This window comes from Macaca nemestrina, chromosome 9 (assembly GCF_043159975.1).
Source record: "Macaca nemestrina isolate mMacNem1 chromosome 9, mMacNem.hap1, whole genome shotgun sequence".
Classification (NCBI taxonomy): Eukaryota; Metazoa; Chordata; class Mammalia; order Primates; family Cercopithecidae; genus Macaca; species Macaca nemestrina.
In genome coordinates this window covers 94,825,303-94,847,688 of record NC_092133.1, presented here as the reverse complement: position 1 = coordinate 94,847,688, position 22,386 = coordinate 94,825,303, and the positions used below count along the sequence as shown (strand labels likewise).

The window sequence follows — 22,386 nt, the reverse complement described above, 5'->3', positions numbered from 1 at the left end:
ACTCCATCTGAAAAAAAAAAAAAAGAAACTAAGTATGTTAGGCCAGGTGGTCTCTATTACAGCTATTGAACTCTGCATTGTAGGGTGAAAGCAGTCATACATAATGTGTGAGCAAATAGGCATGATTGTACTCCAATAAAACATTGTATAAAATACCATTTGGTAAGCTGAATTTGGTCGGTGGCATGTAGTTTGCTGGTCCTTCATATAGAAGATAATTACATAAAAGGATCAGGAAGGGGAACATCACACACAGGGGCCTATCATGGGGAGGGGGGAGGGGGGAGGGATTGCATTGGGAGTTATACCTGATGTAAATGATGAGTTGATGGGTGCAGCACACCAACATGGCACAAGTATACATATGTAACAAACCTGCACGTTATGCACATGTACCCTACAACTTAAAGTATAATAATAATAAATAAATTAAAAAAAAAAAAGGATTTAAAAACAAAGTAAGCTTTTGTAGTAGTTCATGCTATAGTCTTTTTTTTTTTTTTTTTGGTCACCAATCTGTGGCCTAGTATCAATCTATGATGAAAGTTTGACCCATCCAGGTTAAAGCTCAATTTACATATTTAAACCTGTAGGTCTTTCTTTGCCGTTATTTTATTTTGATTTGTTTTGCTAAATATTTTTAAACTTAAAAAATAACAATAGTAATTGGTAGGGTTTCTTTTTCACTGTGAAAGCCATCAGATAAGGGGCCATGTCTAAGTAGGAAATATAAATATAAAATAATAAGTTTGCATTTCCAGTGGCACTGGAAAGATAAAGCAAAGGCAGAAAAGAGATACAGTTAATGCAGTTTAGTTATTATTGAGTTTAAAAAGCTATGGGACAGAGAAAATCTCAGGTCATAAGTTTACAGATTGTGAATAAGCATTTATAATGCTCACGGGGAAGGAGTAGAAAATTGTCAAGTCAGGGCTGGGCGCGGTGGCTCAGGCCTGTAATCCCAGCACTTTGGGAGGCCAAGGTGGGCAGATCACGAGGTCAGGAGATCGAGACCATCCTGGCTAACTCAGTGAAACTCCATCTCTACTAAAAATACAAAAAATTAGCTGGGTGTCGTGGCGGACGCCTGTAGTTCCAGCTACTTGGGAGGCTGAGGCAGGAGAATGGCATAAACCCAGGAGACGGAGAGTGCAGTGCACTGAGATCTCACCAGTGCACTCCAGCCTGGGCAACAGAGCAAGACTCCATCTCAAAAAAAGAGAAAGAAAGAAAATTGTCAGGTCAGTAGAGAAGTGCAAACAGTCATGGGACAGACCAACAGTTTTCTTTACATGATGAGTTTGATGAAACACTCATGTGTGATACTTTCAGTAGGTAATTGGATTATAGGTATTTCTAGCTGGAGATAGAACTCTGGTTGGAGATGTAGGCTTAGAATAATTTTATTATAATTATTAGGCAAAGCCATAGATTTCAATGAACTTATCCATGATGCAGAAGATGTAGAATAAGAAGAAAGTCATTGACAAAACCTTGGGAGTATCAACATTTCACAGAGTCAAAAGACTTGGTCAAGGAGATTGAGCAGTGGCTAAAGAAAAGTATGAGAGGAGTCAGAGAAAGTGATGTTGCAAATTACTTTTAAATGTGAGAATTTCAAGCAGTAAGTTTACTGAAAAGTCAATTGAATTTAACTTACAAATTCTTCAGTGGTAATCTGTTCAAAAGAATTATTTTAGAGTTTTTTTTAATTTATTTATTATTATTATTATACTTTAAGTTCTAGGGTACATGTGCATAACGTGCAGGTTTGTTACATATGTATACTTGTGCCATGTTGCTGTGCTGCACCCATCAACTCGTCAGCACCCATCAACTCGTCATTTACATCAGATATAACTCCCAATGCAATCCCTCTCCTCTCTCCCCTCCCCATGATAGGCCCCGGTGTGTGATGTTCCCCTTCCCGAGTCCAAGTGATCTCATTGTTCAGTTCCCACCTATGAGTGAGAACATGCGGTGTTTTCTGTTCTTGTGATAGTTTGCTAAGAATGATGGTTTCCAGCTGCATCCATGTCCCTACAAAGGACACAAACTCATCCTTTTTGATGGCTGCATAGTATTCCATGGTGTATATGTGCCACATTTTCTTAATCCAGTCTGTCACTGATGGACATTTGGGTTGATTCCAAGTCTTTGCTATTGTGAATAGTGCCGCAATAAACATACGTGTGCATGTGTCTTTATAGCAGCATGATTTATAATCCTTTGGGTATATACCCAGTAATGGGATGGCTGGGTCATATGGTACTTCTAGTTCTAGATCCTTGAGGAATCGCCATACTGTTTTCCATAATGGTTGATATTTCTGGTGTCCAACAAAAAAATCTCCCAAGATCCCACCTAACTTTTTGTAATTAAAGCAGCCAACATAGCCAGGGTCTGGAAAATTGTCTAGACTGCTAAATACACATTCCAATATTTTTCTAGAGTTGTCAAAACCTAAGGGTAAAGTGTGAGGAAAAGTGTTGTCTTTTTTATCTGCTTCTTGTGGAGAGTGGAGATCTGTGTTGTGTCTGTCTCTCACACAAACATAAATACACACACACAAATAAGTATAGTAATTCACCCTTATCCATGTGAGGTATTTTCTAAGACACCCGGTGAATGTCTGAAACTGTGGATAGTATGAAACCCTATATATACATGTTTTTTTAATATATGCATATTTATGATAGTTTAATTTATAAATTTGGCAAAGTAAGATATTAACAATAACTCATGATAAAATAAAACAATAACAATACATTGTAATCAAAGTTAGGTGAAAATGGTCTCTCAAAATGTCTTATCTTGTACTCACCCTTCTTTTTCGTGTGATGACTGTGAGATGACATAATGCCTATATGATGAGATGAAGTCAGGTGAATGAGGTATGAGTTGTCATGTGGTATTAGATTATTATTAATTTCTGGCTATCTGACGACATATCAGAAGGTAGATCATCTGCTTCATTTGACGGTGGATCATTGAGCCATGATAATGTTGATGGTTGGGATTCAGGAACAGACCATTTTGATGACTAATGGGCAAATAGCATACACAAAGGAATGATTCATGACCTGGGTGAGATGAAACAGGATGTCTTAATATTTCATCATACTCCTTAGAATGACACATTATTTAGAACTTATGACTTGCATATTTCTGGAATTCCCCGTTTAATATTTTTGGACTATGGTTGACCATGAGTAACTGAAATCACAGAAATCAAAACCATGTCTATTATATTGTGAAACATATGTTTGGTCTTCAACATTGTTTTCTGGCATACAACTCATAAAATGTTTAGAATCTCCAAAGATGTCTTTGTATGCTAACAATTGAGTGATGGCTAGCAGTCTCTAGGTAGCTTCAGGATAGGAGATGGTCACAAGAAAGAACAAGACATGATGTGTTAGGACTTTCAGCCCCACCCCTCAACCTCCTAGGAGGTGAAGGTTAGGTCAATTACCAATGGCCACAGATTTTTTTTCATTCATGCCTATATAATAAAGCTTTCTTTAGAATCCAGAATGACTGGGAACAGAGACCTTCCAGATAGCTGAACATATGGAAGTGTTTGGAGACTGATGTGCCCTGGGAGGACATGGAAGCTCCATTCCCCTTTCCTACAACTTGCTCTATGCATCTCTTCATGTGTCTCCTTTGTGATACCCTTTATAATAAACTGGTAAATGTGTTTCCCTTAGTCTTTGGGAAACTCTAGCATGTCAAACCCAAAGAGGGAGTTGTGAGAACCCCACCTTGAAACCAGATGGTTAGATGCTTCAGAAACCCAGATTTGCAACTGATGTGGGAGGGTAGTCTTGTGAGACTGAGCCCTCAGCCTGTGGGATCTGACACTATTTCTAGATAGTGTTAGAATTAAATAGAGGACAACTTGCTGGTTTCTGTTACAGAATTGGTTGGTTATTTGTTGGTGGAGAAAATCCTCCACAAATTTGGTCACAGAAGTCTTCTGTTTTGATGATTGTGGTGTGAGAGCAGAGGTAAATCATGTTGTGTGTGTTTCTACACATAGAGCAGATAAAGAGAGACTACTGTATACTCTTTTCTAACTGCTCCTAGTTCATTTTTCTAGAAATTACACTTCCTGAGGTTGACACTGTCCACTTATACTAATTCTGCTAATAATACAATTTTCTGGGAGTCTTGTAGGATTCTATTTGGATTATGTTTATTGTACACTGTAGTTCATTTGTAGAGATCAAATTGTGATAAATTCTATTTTTCCTTGCATTTGAGAACTACAAAGGAGGGGAAAAAGCATTCTTAATGCATTAATTTCCTAAAAATAGTATACTTAATAATTTTACCATAGCTCAATGTATGGTTTCAAAGGAATCCTTTATATCAGATCATCTGACTCTTTGTAACAAAGTGTTGGAGTATTATGCTTTTTTAAACAAGATCTAGATCATGCACAAAAATGTGCACGATTCTTTTAAGCTAAGTTGAAGTCTCGCAATGTCTCCCAGGCTGCTTTCAGACTCCTGGACTCCTCAGGTGATCCTCGTGCTTCACCTTCCCAAGTAGCTAGGATTAAAGGCATGTGCCATCATGCCCTCTTAGATTTTTAATATTCTGTGTTTTCTATTTATATTTGTTGATTTAATGTATTTTACTTTTTTTCTTTAATAGTGGGTATGAGTTCTGTAGAGCCTAAAATCAGGTAAGACTTTGCAGTTTTTTTAAAACGTTTATGCTAACTCAGAAAATATAGAGAAAAAAAATCACTATCTCCTGAGTATTCTACTCTGGGCTAGACAACATATTATGTGCTTAATATTTATTATTTCACATAGTCATCACACAGCTTTGCAAAGCATCTGTGCTACTATCACCTACTTTGTATTAATCAGGCAAATGCGGTTCAGAAAGGTTGATTAATTCACCTATGATTTCATAGCTAAAAAGTAGCTGACCCTTGAGTTTGAACATCTGTCTATCTTGCTCCCAAATCCCTTCTCTTCCCTCTTGGCGTAGATTGATGGAGACCTCTGCATCATTAGGATCAAGGTACAGGTCCAGATGGGATCAATTCACAAAGTTACCTTTTGTTACATATTGACTCTTTTTTTTTTTTTTTTTTTGAGATGGAGTCTCACTCTATCGCCCCGGCTGGAGTGCAGTGGCCGGATCTCACCTCACTGCAAGCTCCGCCTCCCGGGTTGACGCCATTCTCCTGCCTCAGCCTCCGGAGTAGCTGGGACTACAGGCTCCCGCCACCTCGCCCGGTTAGGTTTTTGTATTTTTTAGTAGAGACGGGGTTTCACCGTGTTAGCCAGGATGGTCTCGATCTCCTGACCTCGTGATCCGCCCGTCTCGGCATCCCAAAGTACTGGGATTAACAGGCTTGAGCCACTGCGCCCGGCCTATATTAACTCTTTTTAGAGTTTTCCCTTAGAACACTGGTTAATAGAAGACTTTGTCCTAACATGTTTAACAGTTAAAGTGGTATATCAGTACCTTTATTATCATGAAAGTTTTTAGAGCAGATCTTATTTAGCTGTGGTGACAAGACATAGGCTTTTGTTTCATAAGCAATACTAGGTAAATCTTGTAGATGAATTATTTTAGTGGAGAATAGATATAGATATGTTAATAATATTTAGAGGCTATTTCTTAAGATTTCTCTATTTACTGACCTCCCAGTTTAGTTTTTCTTCAAAGCAGTACCCTGCCTAGTTGCATGAACTTTTCCTTATTTTTCTAGTCTTTTTTTCTTCTTCCATAACTTTTCTATAATCTTTCCTGATTACTTTCTACTCTGCTTTCCTTGGTGTTCTTTTCTTCTATTATTTTATTCCTTTCTGCCAGCCCCATTTTTCTATAGGTAAAATTAAAGGCACGTGGAATTTTAGGATTTTAAAGATTCTTAGAGACTAATCAAAATACTTTCATATTTCAACCTGTATTTAATATCCTGCAAAAATAGTTGTTCAGATGGAGAGTCTGAAACTCAAAGTGACTTATTTAAATATAGGAGGTAGCAGAAGTAATATTTACACTCATTTCAAAGCCCATTACTCTTGTTTTTATATCATCATGTACGTGAGTGTTTGAATAATAGGAAGTGGGAATGGGTCTAATTAAACAAATGGAAAACAATAAGAATGGAATTAGCTGGAGAACCCAGTGGAAGTAGATAAGAATGAAATTTATCAGGGAAAGGCCAAGTCTGAAGAGAAACAGTTCCAGGATTGGTAGGAGTAAGGGTTTTACCAAAGAGATCAGAATGTTGGACCTTATGTCAAATTTGATGAAGATAAATTAGAGGAACAAAAACACAGAAGACATTGGGAGTTATCTAGAAGGGCATACTAAAACAATGTTGAAAAGAAATCCTGAATAGGTCGCTGCTTTTTTGCTTGTTTAATTGGAGGAATGGACAAACTTCAAGCTTTTTAATGAAAAATGGAAAAAAAAAAAAAAAAAAAAGAGTCACTGGGAAAAGTCTCCACAATCAGATAGAAATGTCCTATTCTGTTCTTTCACCGCAAATCTCACAGGAGTGGCTTAGAGCCCCTTGAGCGCTAGGGGATTAAAGTTTGCTGAGTTAGATATATCTGTGGCCCAAGGCAGATGTCCCCTCCCCTTTGACTCTTTTTCCAAGCCTCTGATATCCTACCCATGTACATATAGAGCAGGGATAAGACTGACTGGCATATAAGTCATGGTTCAGTTGGGTTTTTGGTAACATGCTTATGCTAGAGGTGAATGACTAAGACTCCGTTTAGTTGTTTTCCAGGAACAGGTAAATACAGAGCTTCTTGGTTGGTCATTGAGTTTATCTTTTCAGTAGTCTGTGCTTTGATAAGCTGAATATTTAAAGGTTGGAGACTGCCATGAAGCCCTGCAGAAGAAAGATCTGGAAGTGGGAGAAACTTTCACTATATACAGTGGCTCCCACTTCCAGATCTTTCTCTCTGTGTATGTATAGTACTTAGAGAAATCCAACTATCAGGACTCAGTTTTTCTAGCAGACTCTCTCCTTGGGTACAAGTACCTATGAAGATTTTTAAGGCTTTGCTAGTTTATGTAGACCTGAACAAGGAAGGACAAGTATAAAATAAGTAGTTCGATTTTATTATTTTTAATGTTTCAATTTTTTATGAGAAAAATATTCCCAGTAACAAATACACATTTGTAATTTGCAATTTGTAGGTTCAGCTTTTCAACATTTCAAATATTTCAGGGGACTCTCTGTTGTGTTTTAGGGTGAAGGGAAGCAACAGGGCCTTCTTAAGTGGCTTTTATGCTGAAAAACAAAGAATGTCATTTTCCAGTGACACAGATTAGTCTTTGAATCAGAGATAGATAATGGAAAAGGGACAAGGTAGCTGTATCTTTCTTCCTTATTTTACATTATCAAGTTTGTTCCAGTTTAGATATCAAAAGTTATGTCAGCCATTAAGTAGATTTCCACTTCATCATTGAGAACAGTTTGGGAGGACGAATGATACTCAGGGTATGCCAATTATATTGGTTGTCGCTATTTCTTATGGAACTAAGAGTCAGTCTTTATTGTATGTTCTAGGTTGGGGAGGTAGAGTCAAAAATAAAAATAGGTAACTAAAATCATTTTTAAAAACAGAGGGCATATTTTAATTCTACCAAGAAACATGATATAATATACAGAGGACTGATCTTTCCCCAGATTTTGTTTTTTGTTTTCATTTTTTAGAGTGAGCAGCAAGATATGAACTAGCAGATTTTCTTTTTAAGTATATGAATTTGCTCATTTCTGTTGTATCTTTTTTCTCTAAAGTCTTCGTGGCAAACCGACTATTGAAAATTCACAGTCTACAAAAGTTGAGGAAGACTTTAATCTTGCTACCAAGGTAAAATGGTCTCTTGTGAAGTTGATTTTCTCAGTTGGAATCTAGTTCTGTATAGTATTTACTTTTCATGGTTAGCAGTGGTATAAGTATCATTATTTCATGTTGGTAATATAAAGTTGGTCAGATAAAAACATTTTATAGAAATATGAGTTGTTGATGTAAAGAGTTTTTTTCTTTTTTTTTTTTTTTAACTTCAGTAAATAACAAATCATTGGTAAATACTTTGAGGGTGTGAGGCCAAAATATGGAATGGGCTGGAGAAACAGGAACATTATACTAGAAAAAACTTTTCCACAATAGAGAATATATAAAATCTGGTAAAGGTTTATTTGCATAAGTATACTTATTGTGACTTTTAAAATTATTCTATTGTAACTTAAAACAAAACTCATGCTTAAATTTATCTTAATGGATCCAGTTACTTATTATTGTAATCACGGAATCTCTCTGATACTGTTCAGTTCCGAAACTGTGCCACATAGCATATAGGTTTTTTCTTTGGCACTTATTATTTTGATATCTCGTAGTTTTTAGGAGAGAGTTTTTTCTCAGTTTCTCTTGTTGGTTCTTTAATTACACCAAAATAATATTAGAAATTGTGAAAATTTATTTGGGCATGCTGGTGCATGCCTGTAGTTCCAACTACCAAGGAGGCTGATGCTTGAGCCCAAGAGTTTGAGACCAGTGTGGGCAACATAGCGAGACCTTATCTCTAATTTAAAAAATAATGGTAGAAATTTAGAAATGTAAATTCTCTTTCTCAGAGTCTGTATTATTAAGGCATGCCAGTGTGTTTTCTAAGTTATTTCATTAAAGGTAGACTTTAAACTCTTCATCTAAACGAAGAATGCAGGTTTTACCCCAAGTAAACAACAATTTTGGAAGCAGAGACTCTTAATAAGCCTATAGTAAGATTTTAATTTCGGAATTTTTAAATTGCAGTTTTTAAATATATGGTTCAAAGATCTTTGATCTCATTTGAAAATTTTAAATTTCAGAAGATTTTGTGTTTAGTTATTTAAATAATCATTTTGGAGCTCTTGCATCACTATGAGATACCGCAGGTTAGAAAAGACTTGTGTGCATCCTAGTGTACCCAGAATACAGCCTGGCATATAAAAAGCATTTTAAGAGGTTTTCAATGTGAATAAATGAGCAGACAAATGAATTTTTATGTAATGGAATGTTACAAGTAAGATAATATGCATAATATATCTTATAATTAAATCTAAGGCATTTCTAAAATCTGGCTTAAATTTATATTTTCTTTTAATATTTACAATGCATAAATTCATGTGACTTATCTTGAGAAAATATGTCTCAGATAAGAAGACAATCAGAGATACGTAGTAAATAGGAAAGAAGTTTACACTATATTTTCTAGTATCCTCCAGTGGAGTTTAGAATAAAAAAATTTTAATATATTTTAGTCTCAACTCATGTTCTTTTTTTTTTTTTTTTTTTTTTTTGAGACAGAGTCTCCCTCTGTCATGCAGGCTAGAGTGCAGTGGTGTGATCTCGGCTCACTACCTTCTCTGCCTCCCGAGTTCAAGCAGTTCTTCTGCCTCAGCCGCCTGCGTAGCTGGGACTACAGGCGTGTACACCACACACAGTTACTTTTTGTAATTTTAGTAGAGACAGGGTTTCAGCATGTTGGCCAGGATGATCTCGATCTCTTGACCTTGTGATGCGCTCGCCTTGGCCTCCCAAAGTGCTGGGATTACAGCGTGAGCCACCGCGGCTGTCCAAAACTCATGTTCTATTAAACGTATCTTTTCAAGGAATACATTACTCTAAAATTCTGATTACCAATACTTTCTTCAGGTGAAAAGTTTAGAAACGTTTCTTCTTAAATTTTTTCTCTCTCTGTAGTAACAATGTTCTCGCTTTTAGGCATTGGCTGAAGACCATGTTTAACCAATTGAACGTCTTATTATATAATACTAAAATTAAAATCTTTATCACCCAGGTATTAACAAATAACTAATTGTAGTATAAATACCGATCAGCATTATGGGAATATATTATGAACAAAAGTCTACTTTATGTGTTTCATCACATGTCTTATAGTTGTTTTTCATTTTCTTTCATGAATGAAGCTCATACTTGATTGACTGGTCATGGCTCTTGTTTGTTTCTCCCTCTTCCTTCACCTTTGCAAAATGATTTACTGCAGACTTTTTTACTCACAGAATACATTTCTTTAGTGTCTGCTTTTTAGGGCATTGCTGTCTCAATTGTCAGCATATTTATTTACAGGTTTCTATTTAGTTGCTATGTATGATTTTCATTAATCAGTCATGACCCCCCCCCAAGATTTATTCTTTTTTTCTCTGTTTCTTAGAAGAAGCAGAATTTATACAATTATTTATACTTAGCTTTTTGCCACACAGAATAGAAACAACCTACACTATTTCAATGCAAACCCAGTTAAATAAGGTACTATTAAAAAACTAAACTTTCACATTTTTCCACACAAGAGGTAATTAATACAACTGTAAATTGGGAAGAGATATTTCAAAATATAACATGTAATTTAACTTTTTAAATTTTAATTATTTCAACAATACTATAAATTATGTGAGAGCAAATTTTTGCCCTAGGTTATTTTAGTTAAAAAAATAATCTAACGGCCGGGCGTGGTGGCTTCCGCCTGTAATCCCAGCAATTTGGGAGCCCGAAGCTGAGGATCACGAGGTCAGGAGATTGAGACCATCCTGGCTAACAAGGTGAAACCTTGTCTCTACTAAAAATACAAAAAAATTAGCCGGGCATAGTGGCAGCCACCTGTAGTCCCAGTTACTCAGGAGGCTGAGGCAGGAGAATGGCGTGAACCTAGCGGCGGAGCTTGTAGTGAGTCGAGATCGCGCCACTACATTCCAGCCTGGGCGACAGAACGAGACTCTGTCTCAATAATAATAATAATAATAATAGTCTAATGGATATCACCATATTTGTTTAATAATAAGTTACATGAAGGGGTTGAAATGAAATAATTCATTGAAGAAGGGTAAGATAAACATAGAGACTCAATGAGTCAAGATGACACAGATTATTATAAAAAACACAGCAAAAATAGTGGTTTAAATGAGAGGAGGAACTCTCTAGGATAAGAGATATGACACAAATTATTTAAAATAAAAATTAAGAAAGCATAGCAAGGTAATAAAATATGGCTCAGGTGTTTCTGAGTGACTTGTAGTTGATTTTAATAAAAAGCTGAAATAAAATATAAGGATGATTATAGGTAAGAGCAATTTGTTGTACTCTTTAAAATACCTAGTAGAGAATAATTTGAATGTTTCTAGCATAAAGGAAAGATAAATACTTAAGGTGATTAATATCTCAATTATTCTGACTTGACTATATGAACGTAGTAAGTGATAATATGTACCCCCAAAACATGTACATTTACAGTGTGTCAACAAAAAAATTATAAAGAAGGAACAAAAATTTAATTCTCACTTCTTTTAGTAACTTTATGTTTTATATATAATCTAGTCATATTTATATTAATGTAGAATGTAAAGTGAATTCTGTTTTAGGTCTTGTCAACTTTATTGTGAATTTTTAATTTTTGACTCTTTGGTTTCTGGATTAAGATTTCTAACTTAATGTCTGACATATTCTTAGGTTATTTAACTAATTTATCTTACTCTCTGATATAACCTTGGTAGCTGTTTTGAATATGTTTCATAATAGAGTATAAATAAATAAGCATTTTATTTAAGTTTACTATTAAAATTAAATTTTCTGATCATATGAACAAGGTTCTTAATCTGTATATCTTAAAAGAGAAAAATCACTTTTAAGCTTCAAAACTCTCAATGAAATAAATGTAGAAATTATTAATCTCTAGGAATATTCTGACATCTTTTGCTCATAATATCTGTATGTAATGGTATTATATGCACACATCAACTGAATGTAATCAATATTTGTGATTTTTTTAAAAGTAAAGTACCTATTATCATAGAATCATATGTAAGGGAAGATTGATAACAGAGTAAACAAACTTATCATTGGAAGAATACTTTTTAAAAACTCTTAAAACTATCTCTTGCAATGGGGATATTTTATATTCTTTCCAGGAAGCCTTATTAACTTTAGTCTTCATAACTATTACACCTTGCACATATATTTGTTTATTTCTAAAACTCAGGAATCCTGTCGACTTGAATTTTTTAGTTTCTTTCTTCACTTCTCCTGAATCCTGCTTGACAATCATAGATATGTGTAAAAACTATGAAATCTTCAACTTCAATAATTATTGCTTAATTTTCTTTATGAGAGATATTTTCTCCAATTTTAAACTGCCATTTTATATGGTGTAAATAGGCAATTAGAGCTAGTATTGTCTTGTTTACAGGAATATAAGAAAAGCGTGTGAATTTTAAAACAGGGTTTCACATTTCTATCTCACTTTATAGTAGTACTTAAAAATGCCTCATAATTCTATAGGTAAGCATTTCTCTTGTACAATTAAAAATTTGCAAGGTTTTTATAAAGGTCATTTTGTAGAATCTTGTTTTAAAATTAAATGTTTTTATTCAATTCAAAGATACATATTACAATAATATTTCAGAAATAAATATTTACCTATATAAATAAAATTATATTCTTGAAATAAATTTGGAAGTATATAACTGAGAAACTTAAACCCATGTTTTTCTCTCTCCCTTTGATTTCATTTTCAAACTTTCAGCAGTTTGCATAGATTTGTTTTAATTCTACCCATTTAGTCTAGCTTATATTTATTTTCTTATCACTTTGTAATTTTCCTCAAGTAGGTAATCTACTCATACTCCAAATGTATTTATCCAGATCTTTCTTCCAAGCCCCTTAGATGCCTGAAATCTTATAGGTCTCAAACTGAAAACATCATTTTTATTTTTTTCCTGATTCTTTCCTGACTCTTTGTAATTTACTCTGTCATCTGGTTTCCCCATACTAGTAAATAGCACCTAGAAAGTAGCCATGAAATACTCAAGCACTTCAACCAGCACTTCAACCGTACCCCACATCCTGCACTTCAACCCTCCTCCAGGTCACCAATCCAGTCACCCACCAAATTTTGTATTATCTACCTTCTTATAATTTTCCATATCTTATTATCATAATTAACTCTCTACCTATAATTTTGAAGTACTCCTTTCTACTTTTGCCCCATCTCCCCATGTTCATCTTTACACCGCTGGAAGGGTCACCTTTCTAAACTATATTTGTAATGATGCAACTCATCTGCATATTGAGTGAATACCCGTTACATGAAGGGGTAATTTCACATTCTAGTGTGACACATACCGTATATGGTTTGGCCCCATTTTATCTCTTCAACTCATTTCCTCTGACTGTGTTCCAGTTTTACAACATAACTTTGGCATCCCTCAGTTGCCATGTTGTTTCATGCCTTATTATTTTGCACATGCTATTGCACCAAGAGTCTTTGTATCCTGACTCTGCACTTTGTCTGCCTTCCAAATATGGTCCCATTATGGCAGCATTTTCTATGCTTTTCAGGTAAAACTGATTTTTCTCTCCTTTTTGCCCTTATGTATTTTAATGACTTAAATTGTAGAACTGGTGAACTCTACTTTTCTGTTCTTGTTTGTTTTCACATATCTCTACCATTTCTTGAATATAGGCTAGAATCTATCTTCCATGGATATTTTCTGCTTTTCCCAGAATAGTGCCTATGATTTGATAAATACAATGTGTGTATTTGTTGTTGTTGTTGTTTGTCCTACTGACAAATTGAGTGAGTGACTGAGTTAATACATACAATTTTTTTCTGAAGTTTTTATTGCTGTTGTTGTTGTTACTTTCTGTTTTTTGTTTGTAATAGGAGGGAGCAACAAAGACAGTAACTGGACAACAAAAACATGATATTGGCATTATTGAACAAGCTCCACAAGATCAAACAAGTAATGACAATTTTATTTTTTATACCAAAATAATAGAAGTGGTAATTTAGTGAGAAAAATATTCCCAGTAACAAATATACATTTGCAATTTGAAATTTGTAGGTTCAGCTTTTCAACATTTCAAATATTTCAGGGGACTCTCTGTAGTGTTTTAGGGTGAAGGGAAGCAACAGGGCCTTCTTAAGTGGCTTTTATGCTGAAAAACAATATCATTTTCCAGTGACACAGATTAGTCTTTAAATCAGAAGAAGAAGAAAAAGACAAAGAAACAGAAATTATAAATTTAAGATACTCTCTCTAAACAAGGAGAAAGGAGTGATGAAAAAATAAATTTGAAATAGTGTTGGATGGAAAGAATCAATTCTACGGAGTTAGAGGTTTTTTTTATTTTTTATTTTTATTTTTTAGTAGAGGCATTTTGAGGCAGGTAACAGGGTACAAACAAGAAAGAAGGTAGCTTCTTTCTGAGAAGACTCTGAGAAGACTCTGAGAAGGAAAGTTGAGTGAACTCACTTCAGATGCATTTAGATTATTTGTACTTCAGAAAGTAAATTGTGGACACTCCAGAGACTACTGGAAGCAGGAGGCTTGCTAGAATTGTGGTAACCACAGGGACTCATTAGGTTTCTCTGTTACAATCAGTCATGACAAATATATATTTTGTTGATGTTAGCTATTCAAATGAGATATATTTGAAATTAAGAACACTGGCTTTATTTTTAAGAAAGTGAGTTGTTTTGGTAAAATTGCCATTCCACAAAAATTTATTATAGACCAACGATACACCAAATCAGACGAATTGTAGGAACTAAAAAAATACTGAATTTATACTTGAATAATAAGATTGCTTTTTAAAATAAATATTGTGGTGACTTAACAATATAAAAAGTTATTTATGTTTAATATGTCTATTATGGTTAATTTTTATATAAATATGTCAATATTGAAAGCTTAGTATAGATTATTTCCACGATGAGTTTTATACATCTTCTTGCATGAGTGGATCAAGAAGCATTCAGATGAATAAACTAGAGGATACAGAAATGTAGGCCTATGATTACACCACATGGTTATGGAAAACAACGAATATTTCTATTTTGTATTATGACCTAAGTATATATCCAAACTGATCAATTCATAACACTTCACTGACGAGATGTCAATTCTACATTCAGCTGAACTCTCATCATAACTATATACCTTTCCAAAGATAGGCCATATTAAATAACATGATGAATGGAATAATATAAATGATTCTAATGTGTTTCATTTAGTACATGGTGTAGCATTCCATGTTCAGCTTTGACATTTATTTTCTCATATCAACCCTTTTTACACGTGAAACACAATCTCACTTTTGAAGTCTTAACTGCATGATCTGTGAAACCTTTATTTATATTTTCTTCAGTGTATTCCTGTCATGTGTGTGTCCTAAACAAACTTTCCAAATCTAAAGTATTCATTCTCAAAGTCAACCAAGAGAACTCAGTTAGATACTATCACTGCATTCATTTGTGGTTGGTTTTGTCATATTTACTTATGATTGATGATAAATCTCTTTTGCTTTTAAGAGCCTCCTGAGAAGCCATCTGCCTTCAAGGTATTTGGTTTTATAATTTCATTTTTAATGACTTATTAACTGCGTATTTTGTGAAGTATACATTCTTTAATAATCATTTCGCTTCCAAACCCATTTAGCCTGCCACTAAAATGCAAAACTCTGTTCCAAATAAAGCCTTCAAATGGAAGAATGAACAAACATTGAGAACAGGTAAATTTTTCAATTTAACTATGGAAATATGAATATTTCAATATTGAACAGTTTGATAGTCTTTCTATCTCCAATGCTTAATTTTTTTCAACTTTGATGAAAAGATTTGATCTAAGTAATGCCAATACTGGTATTTATATTTGAAAACCTGATATTACAAGAACAGTAATTTTCAATAGTTTTTTTTTTAAATGTAACCTTAACCTCAGGTGTTTCTAGTTTTGTATCCAAAAACTGTAATGTTTTCTATTTTGAACTTCTGTATTTCTTAAGGATTCAAGAAGGTGAATTTTGAAAATCTAATTTTTTTTAGTTCTTCAAAGCTTGATTCAATTCCATGGTTTACTTCAGATCGCTTCTTTTATTGATATAACACTTGTGTTTCAACATTAATGACCTGATTTCCAGTGTTGTCACTTTGAGAATCCTAAGAAAATCAATAACTCTGAGTAGTGAACTATGTGTGTTTGTGTGTGTGTTTCATCGTGTGTGCCTGTGTGTGTCTGTTTTTGTGTGTTTTACCTTTACTATGTAAAGATGAGGAAAGTAATCAGTCATTTCTTTGTGAATATTTGATAAACACACTTTTTCATAAAACTGTGATTCTGAAGCATTTGGCTTTAGAGTCTTTTTATACTAGTACTATTTATTATTATTTTTATTACTATAAGTTCTAGGGTACATGTGCACAATATGCAGGTTTCTTACATATGTATACATGTGCCATGTTGGTGTGCTGCACCCATTAACTCGTCACCTACACTTGGTATATCTCCTAATGCTATCCCTCCCCTGTCCCCCCTCCACAATAGGCCCTAGGGTGTGATGTTCCCTTTCCTGTGTCCAAGTGATCTCATTGTTCAATTCCCACCTATGAGTGAGAATATGCGGTATTTGGTTTTCTGTTCTTGGGATAGTTTGCTGAGAATGATGGTTTCCAGCTGCATCTATGTCCCTAAAAAGGACACGAACTCATCCTTTTTTATGACTGCGTAGTATTCCATGGTGGATATGTGCCGCATTTTCTTAATCCAGTCTGTCACTGACGGACATTTGAGTTGATTCCAAGTCTTTGCTATTGTGAATAGTGCCACAATAAACATACGTGTGCATGTGTCTTAATAGCAGCATGATTTATAATCCTTTGGGTATATACCCAGTAATGGGATGGCTGGGTCAAATGGAATTTCTAGTTCTAGATCCTTGAGGAATCACCACACTGTTTTCCACAATGGTTGAACTAGTTTACAATCTCACCAAAAGTGTAAAAGTGTTCCTATTTCTCCACGTCCACTCCAGCACCTGTTGTTTTCTGACTTTGTAATGATTGCCATTCTAACTGGTGTGAGATGGTATCTCATTGTGGTTTTGATTTGCAATTCTCTGATGGCCAGTGATGATGAGCATTTTTTCATGTGTCTGTTGGCTGTATGAATGTCTTCTTTTGAGAAGTGTCTGTTCATATCCTTTGCCCACTTTTTGATAGGGTTGTTTGTTTTTTTCTTGTAAATTTGTTTGAGTTCTTTGTAGGTTCTGGATATTAGCCCTTTGTCAGATGAGAAGATTGCAAAAATGTTCTCCCATTCTGTAGGTTGCCTGTTCACTCTGATGGTAGTTTCTTTTGCTGTGCAGAAGCTCTTTAGTTTAATGAGATCCCATTTGTCAATTTTTGCTTTTGTTGCCATTGCTTTTGGTGTTTTAGACATGAAGTCCTGGCCCATGCCTATGTCCTGAATGATATTACCTAGGTTTTCTTCTAGGGTTTTTATGGTATTAGGTCTAACATTTAAGTCTCTAATCCATCTTGAATTAATTTTCGTGTAAGGAGTAAGGAAAGGATCCAGTTTCAGCTTTCTACTTATGGCTAACCAATTTTCCCAGCACCATTTATTAAATAGGGAATCCTTTCCCCGTTTCTTGTTTTTGTCAAGTTTGTCAAAGATCAGATGGCTGTAGATGTGTGGTATTATTTCTCAGGGCTCTGTTCTGTTCCATTGGTCTATATCTCTGTTTTGGTACTGGTACCATGCTGTTTTGGTTACTGTAGCCTTGTAGTATAGTTTGAAGTCAAGTAGTGTGATGCCTCCAGCTTTGTGCTTTTGGCTTAGGACTGTCTTGGCAATGCAGGGTCTTTTTTGGTTCCATATGAACTTTAAGATAGTTTTTTCCAATTCTGTGAAGAAACTCATTGGTAGCTTGATGGGGATGGCATTGAATCTATAAATTACCTGGGGCAGTATGGCTATTTTCACAATACTGGTTCTTTCTATCCATGAGCATGGAATGCTCTTCCATTTGTTTGTGTCCTCTTTTATTTCACTGAGCAGTGGTTTGTTGTTCTCCTTGAAGAGGTCCTTTGGGATGTACACTAGTACTATTTATTGCCTAGAAGAAACCAATATAATAAACTATCTTTAAAAACTATTCTTATGCATGTTTAAACATTTTACAACAGGTGTGCATAGTCATATTTAATATGTAAAATATTTTTCAACTTCCAATGCGTATATGGTGGTACAATGTAATTTTTGGCAACATTGTTTTTCGATAAGCGTTATAATTTTTAGAGATATCCATAGTGGACACAATTAACTGTGTTTTTATTTTTTTTATTTTTATTTTTTATTTTTTATTTATTTTTTTTTTGAGATGGAGTCTTGCTCTGTCACCCAGGCTGGAGTGCAGTGGCCGGATCTCAGCTCACTGCAAGCTCCTCCTCTCGGGTTCACGCCATTCTCCTGCCTCAGCCTCCCGAGTAGCCGGGACTACAGGCACCCGCCACTTCGCCCGGCTAGTTTTTTGTATTTTTTAGTAGAGACGGGGTTTCACCGTGTTAGCCAGGATGGTCTCGATCTCCTGACCTCGTGATCCACCCGTCTCGGCCTCCCAAAGTGCTGGGATTACAGGCTTGAGCCACCGCGCCCGGCCCTTAACTGTGTTTTTAAATATTAGGTGGCTTATAAAATTCCATTGTATGAATGTACCATAGTTAACTACACAATTTTTATGCTGATAAATAGGAAATAAAAATGAAAACAAGCAGATTTCAGTCTTTAAGTTAGTTTTATATACTGAATTTTTAGTTATTGGAAATTAAAACTAAAATATTTAAAGTATTTCCTTGTGCAGTCATACATTCCACTAACAATTCGAACTGTGACCCACACATTATAGAGCTACAGTGTTGCGACTTGTCAGATCTCTGAAACCATCCAGGGTACACTTCTAAAAATGAGTGAAAATGGTGACATACCAAGGTATGATTTGGTTTCTTGGACCCTGTGCATGAAATGTGAACTTTACGGATGTTGAGATCACAAGTTAAATATAATTTTCTGCATTTTAATGAATGATATAACATTAAATGTCAGATTTTTTAGATTTCAATTCTAACGGATTGACTACAGAAGTAGTGATTGTAATCGACAAAAAGAATATACGAGCTAGGAAAACACCTCAGATTCGTGAATGAAAGTAGATTTGTATATGTTTTTAAAGTTCATAGTAGAGAAAAGTTCTCATGAATGTATCTGTGATTAACCTTTTATAGCTCAGATGTTCCAATCAGGATCCAAACAAAAGGACAATGAAGAAAATTCCTTGGATTTTGAGGTACTGTGTATTAATTTTTTAAAATATTAGTATTGCATGATACGAAAACATAAAATCAGAGGCTTAGACTTTCTCACCTCTGCATATGTCACTCCCAATTCATGTTTGATATTTTTCAGAATATGCTTAATAGAGAATTTATGTGCTAAGTAGATAACTGCTTCATAGTGAAATTCTGCTAATTTCTAGGATTAATTTAAGAAGCCAGTGGGGTACAGTATAAAAAAAAAGGCTTAGAAGTCACTAGAAATTCACATGGGATCTGAAGTAAGTTTGTCTAAAAGCAAAAGAAATATACTGGGTCCAGCTGTGGGCAGATTTATGACTCTGTGGTATATCTAGATGTGCAAAATTTCTAAATGGATTCATAGAGAGAGTCTACACTGCAGTACTCTAAAAGTTGGTACCTGAAAAGTTAACGCCTGGGACTTGAATGTATTGACACTTCTATATTGTACAGTATAGACCTGAGGGAACATTTCAGGAGAAAGAAAAGTGTGAGGAATAGGAAACCTTGTGGGACCATAAAAACAAGAGTACTGGTTGAGTAGTCTTTTGAAAAATATAAATTATTTTCACAAATAGAACTCCTCGAGTCCCTTTATGGCAGGCAGTCAAGTTGCAGCAGCATGAGCGTCAAACAATAGTGATATATTTTAAGGTCACAACTGTGGAAAGACATAGGAAATATCTGACCTCTTAGAAATAAGCAGCTCCTGCCTGGTGGTAACAGCAAAGGGTGGAGGGCAATAGACAAGTAGATTTTATCTGATTTGTCATCAGACAAAAAGATTTTAATATTTGCTTGCTTTCATTTAGATACGACATATTTTTTTCTTACTGCATTTACATTCAATTCAAGCACTTTTTTTTATCAGCATACATTTTGTTAAAAACACGTTGCTTGTTTTAAGCTCCTGTTTACCAAAATAAAGAAGCGTTTTCAACATCTGTGCATACATTACATGACAGACTCTCAAAGTTTTCTTCATGACATGCATCATAAACGATTCTCTTATCATGAATAGTTTAAATGTTTAATGCAGTATGTGTTATGGCAACTAGCAAGTGTATTGTATTTTGTTTGAAATGTCATGCTTATTTTTGATGAGGACTACAACACAAGCTAGATATTTTTAAGAGAGTTACTTTTTGAAATACGCAGGAGTGAATTATTTCATGCATGTGACTTGTTTTTCCTTCTCACTAACCAAGTTAATCGCATCATGAACGTAAAGATAAGCTTGATATAGAGAGCGTTACGTGAGGTTTCCTATCAAAATGTCTTGAGTTTCAACACACGTCTGCTCTTAAGTCGAATTGCTTGTAAAGTAGGAAACTGTGCTTTTCAAAAAGATTTTAATAAGGAAATTTTGATACTCTTCATTATTGGGATTTCTCCGTTGAAATTATTTATTGATATTACCTTTAACAGAATTTCCTTGAGAATCTTTTACAGACTGATGAATGTTTACCCAAGGCTACACATCCAAAAGAATTCAGTAAAATAAGTGGAAAATTAGAAGGTAAGAACCATTTTTATTTAAAAAGACATTTGACCAAGTATTTCTATGAACAGATGAGGAAGGATATCCCCAAATAGTCGAAGAAAAGTACCTTCTAAATGTAAAGCATGGAAAAAATGTGAAGTGAAATTGTGATAAATTGTACTTCTTATCAGGTGTTGGCAACAGAGTACATTGAGAGTGCTGAAAGGAAACTGAATTATTAGTTTGAATTCAAGATATTCCAAGACCTGAGGAAAATGAGAAAATAAGAAAGAAGATAGTAGTAAAAGAGGAAATAAAGACTGAGAAAGACAGAGAGTACACAGAGTACAAGAAGGAACGAAAAGCAGGTTTATATAATGCGGGATGGTAAAATGAAATGATTCTTTAGGAAAAGACCGGGTATGGTAAGAAATTTGGGAAGAATATAAAGTGACTTTCCAGTACCAAAAATTACCAGAGAATCAGTGCAAAAATACTGTGACTCTTTCCAACTTTCTCAGTGGTGGGAAGCTGTGAGGGGTGGAAGCACTTCACCATGGAGAGCTGTGTTGTATTTGCAGAAGGTGGGAATAAGCATATATGCACGGCCACTAATGTATGTAATTTCTCATATACACTCCGTATAGACCAGAAGTTTTCAGACATTAGAAAATCAGCTGGAAACCTTGTTAACAATTCACACTGTGATTCAGCCGACTAGGGAATCTGCATTTTTAATAAGATGTCAGGTGATGTTGTTGCTGGTTGTCCTTGGACCTTGTTCTGAGTAGCAAGAGGAGAGGCCTTTCGTGGGAGAAATGTGGAGGAAGAGCAATCGGATACAGAAGGTGAAGACAGAAAAGGGTCAGGAGAAAGCATTATGTTGCTCTTATTTTTGAGTACATTTTTAGCCAGAGAAGAAGAAGAAAGAAAATTCAGAATGTTTTACTTGAATACTTAAATAGTTGTTATACGTAGGTACTGCACTGATGTTAATATAGAAAATGTTATTAATATTTAAGAAGTCTGTTGCAACTAAATTTGAAACAAGTATGTCAATATTGAAAGCGTATTTGCTATTCCTGATGAGTTTTGTACATCTTCCTCCATGAGTGGATCAAGAAATATTGAGATGGCTAAGCTACAAATTACAAAAATATTGGCATACCATTATACCATCTGGGTATGAAAATCAGTGAATATTTATATTGAGTATTATTCTCTAAGTATATATCCAAGCTGATCAATTCATAACGCTTTCACTGAGGAGATGTGAATTCTACATCCAGCTGAACTCTCATCGGAACGGTGTACCTTCTCAATGACAGGACATGGTAAAGAGCACGATGAATGCTTGCAATGTAATGATATACGTCCTTTTAATGTGTTGCATTGAGGACACAGCGTAGCATTCTCCGTCCAGCTTTTGTATTTATTTTCTCGGTGTCATGATTTGCTCCTCTGATTCAAGATCACTTCTCTCCTCATCACTCAGCATATACATATTGGTATTAACGCTTTTTGCAAACATCATATATAAAGGGTTGTACCGTGTTCTTGTCATTCCACAGCAACTTTGTTTTGTTCGGCGATTAGCTCGCCTTTCATTTATTTTAAGATTTCAGGCCGGGCGCAGTGTCTCACGCCTGTAATCCCCAGCACTGTGGGAGGCCGAGGCTGGTGGATCACGAGGTCGGCAGATCGAGACCATCCTGGCTAAC

The 22,386-nt window shown here is 34.9% G+C and overlaps 1 protein-coding gene across 1 annotated transcript in view; it reads left to right on the top strand.

Annotated features, from left to right (window-relative positions):
* The window catches only part of LOC105463238 (ankyrin repeat domain-containing protein 30B), a 189,337-nt gene that overhangs the window by 16,287 nt on the left and 150,664 nt on the right, over positions 1-22,386 (top strand). The window contains 7 exon segments of the mRNA XM_071070132.1: positions 4,666-4,696; positions 7,796-7,868; positions 13,714-13,792; positions 15,364-15,392; positions 15,491-15,563; positions 19,114-19,175; positions 20,611-20,701. Coding sequence (XP_070926233.1) covers positions 4,666-4,696; positions 7,796-7,868; positions 13,714-13,792; positions 15,364-15,392; positions 15,491-15,563; positions 19,114-19,175; positions 20,611-20,701 — 438 coding nt within the window.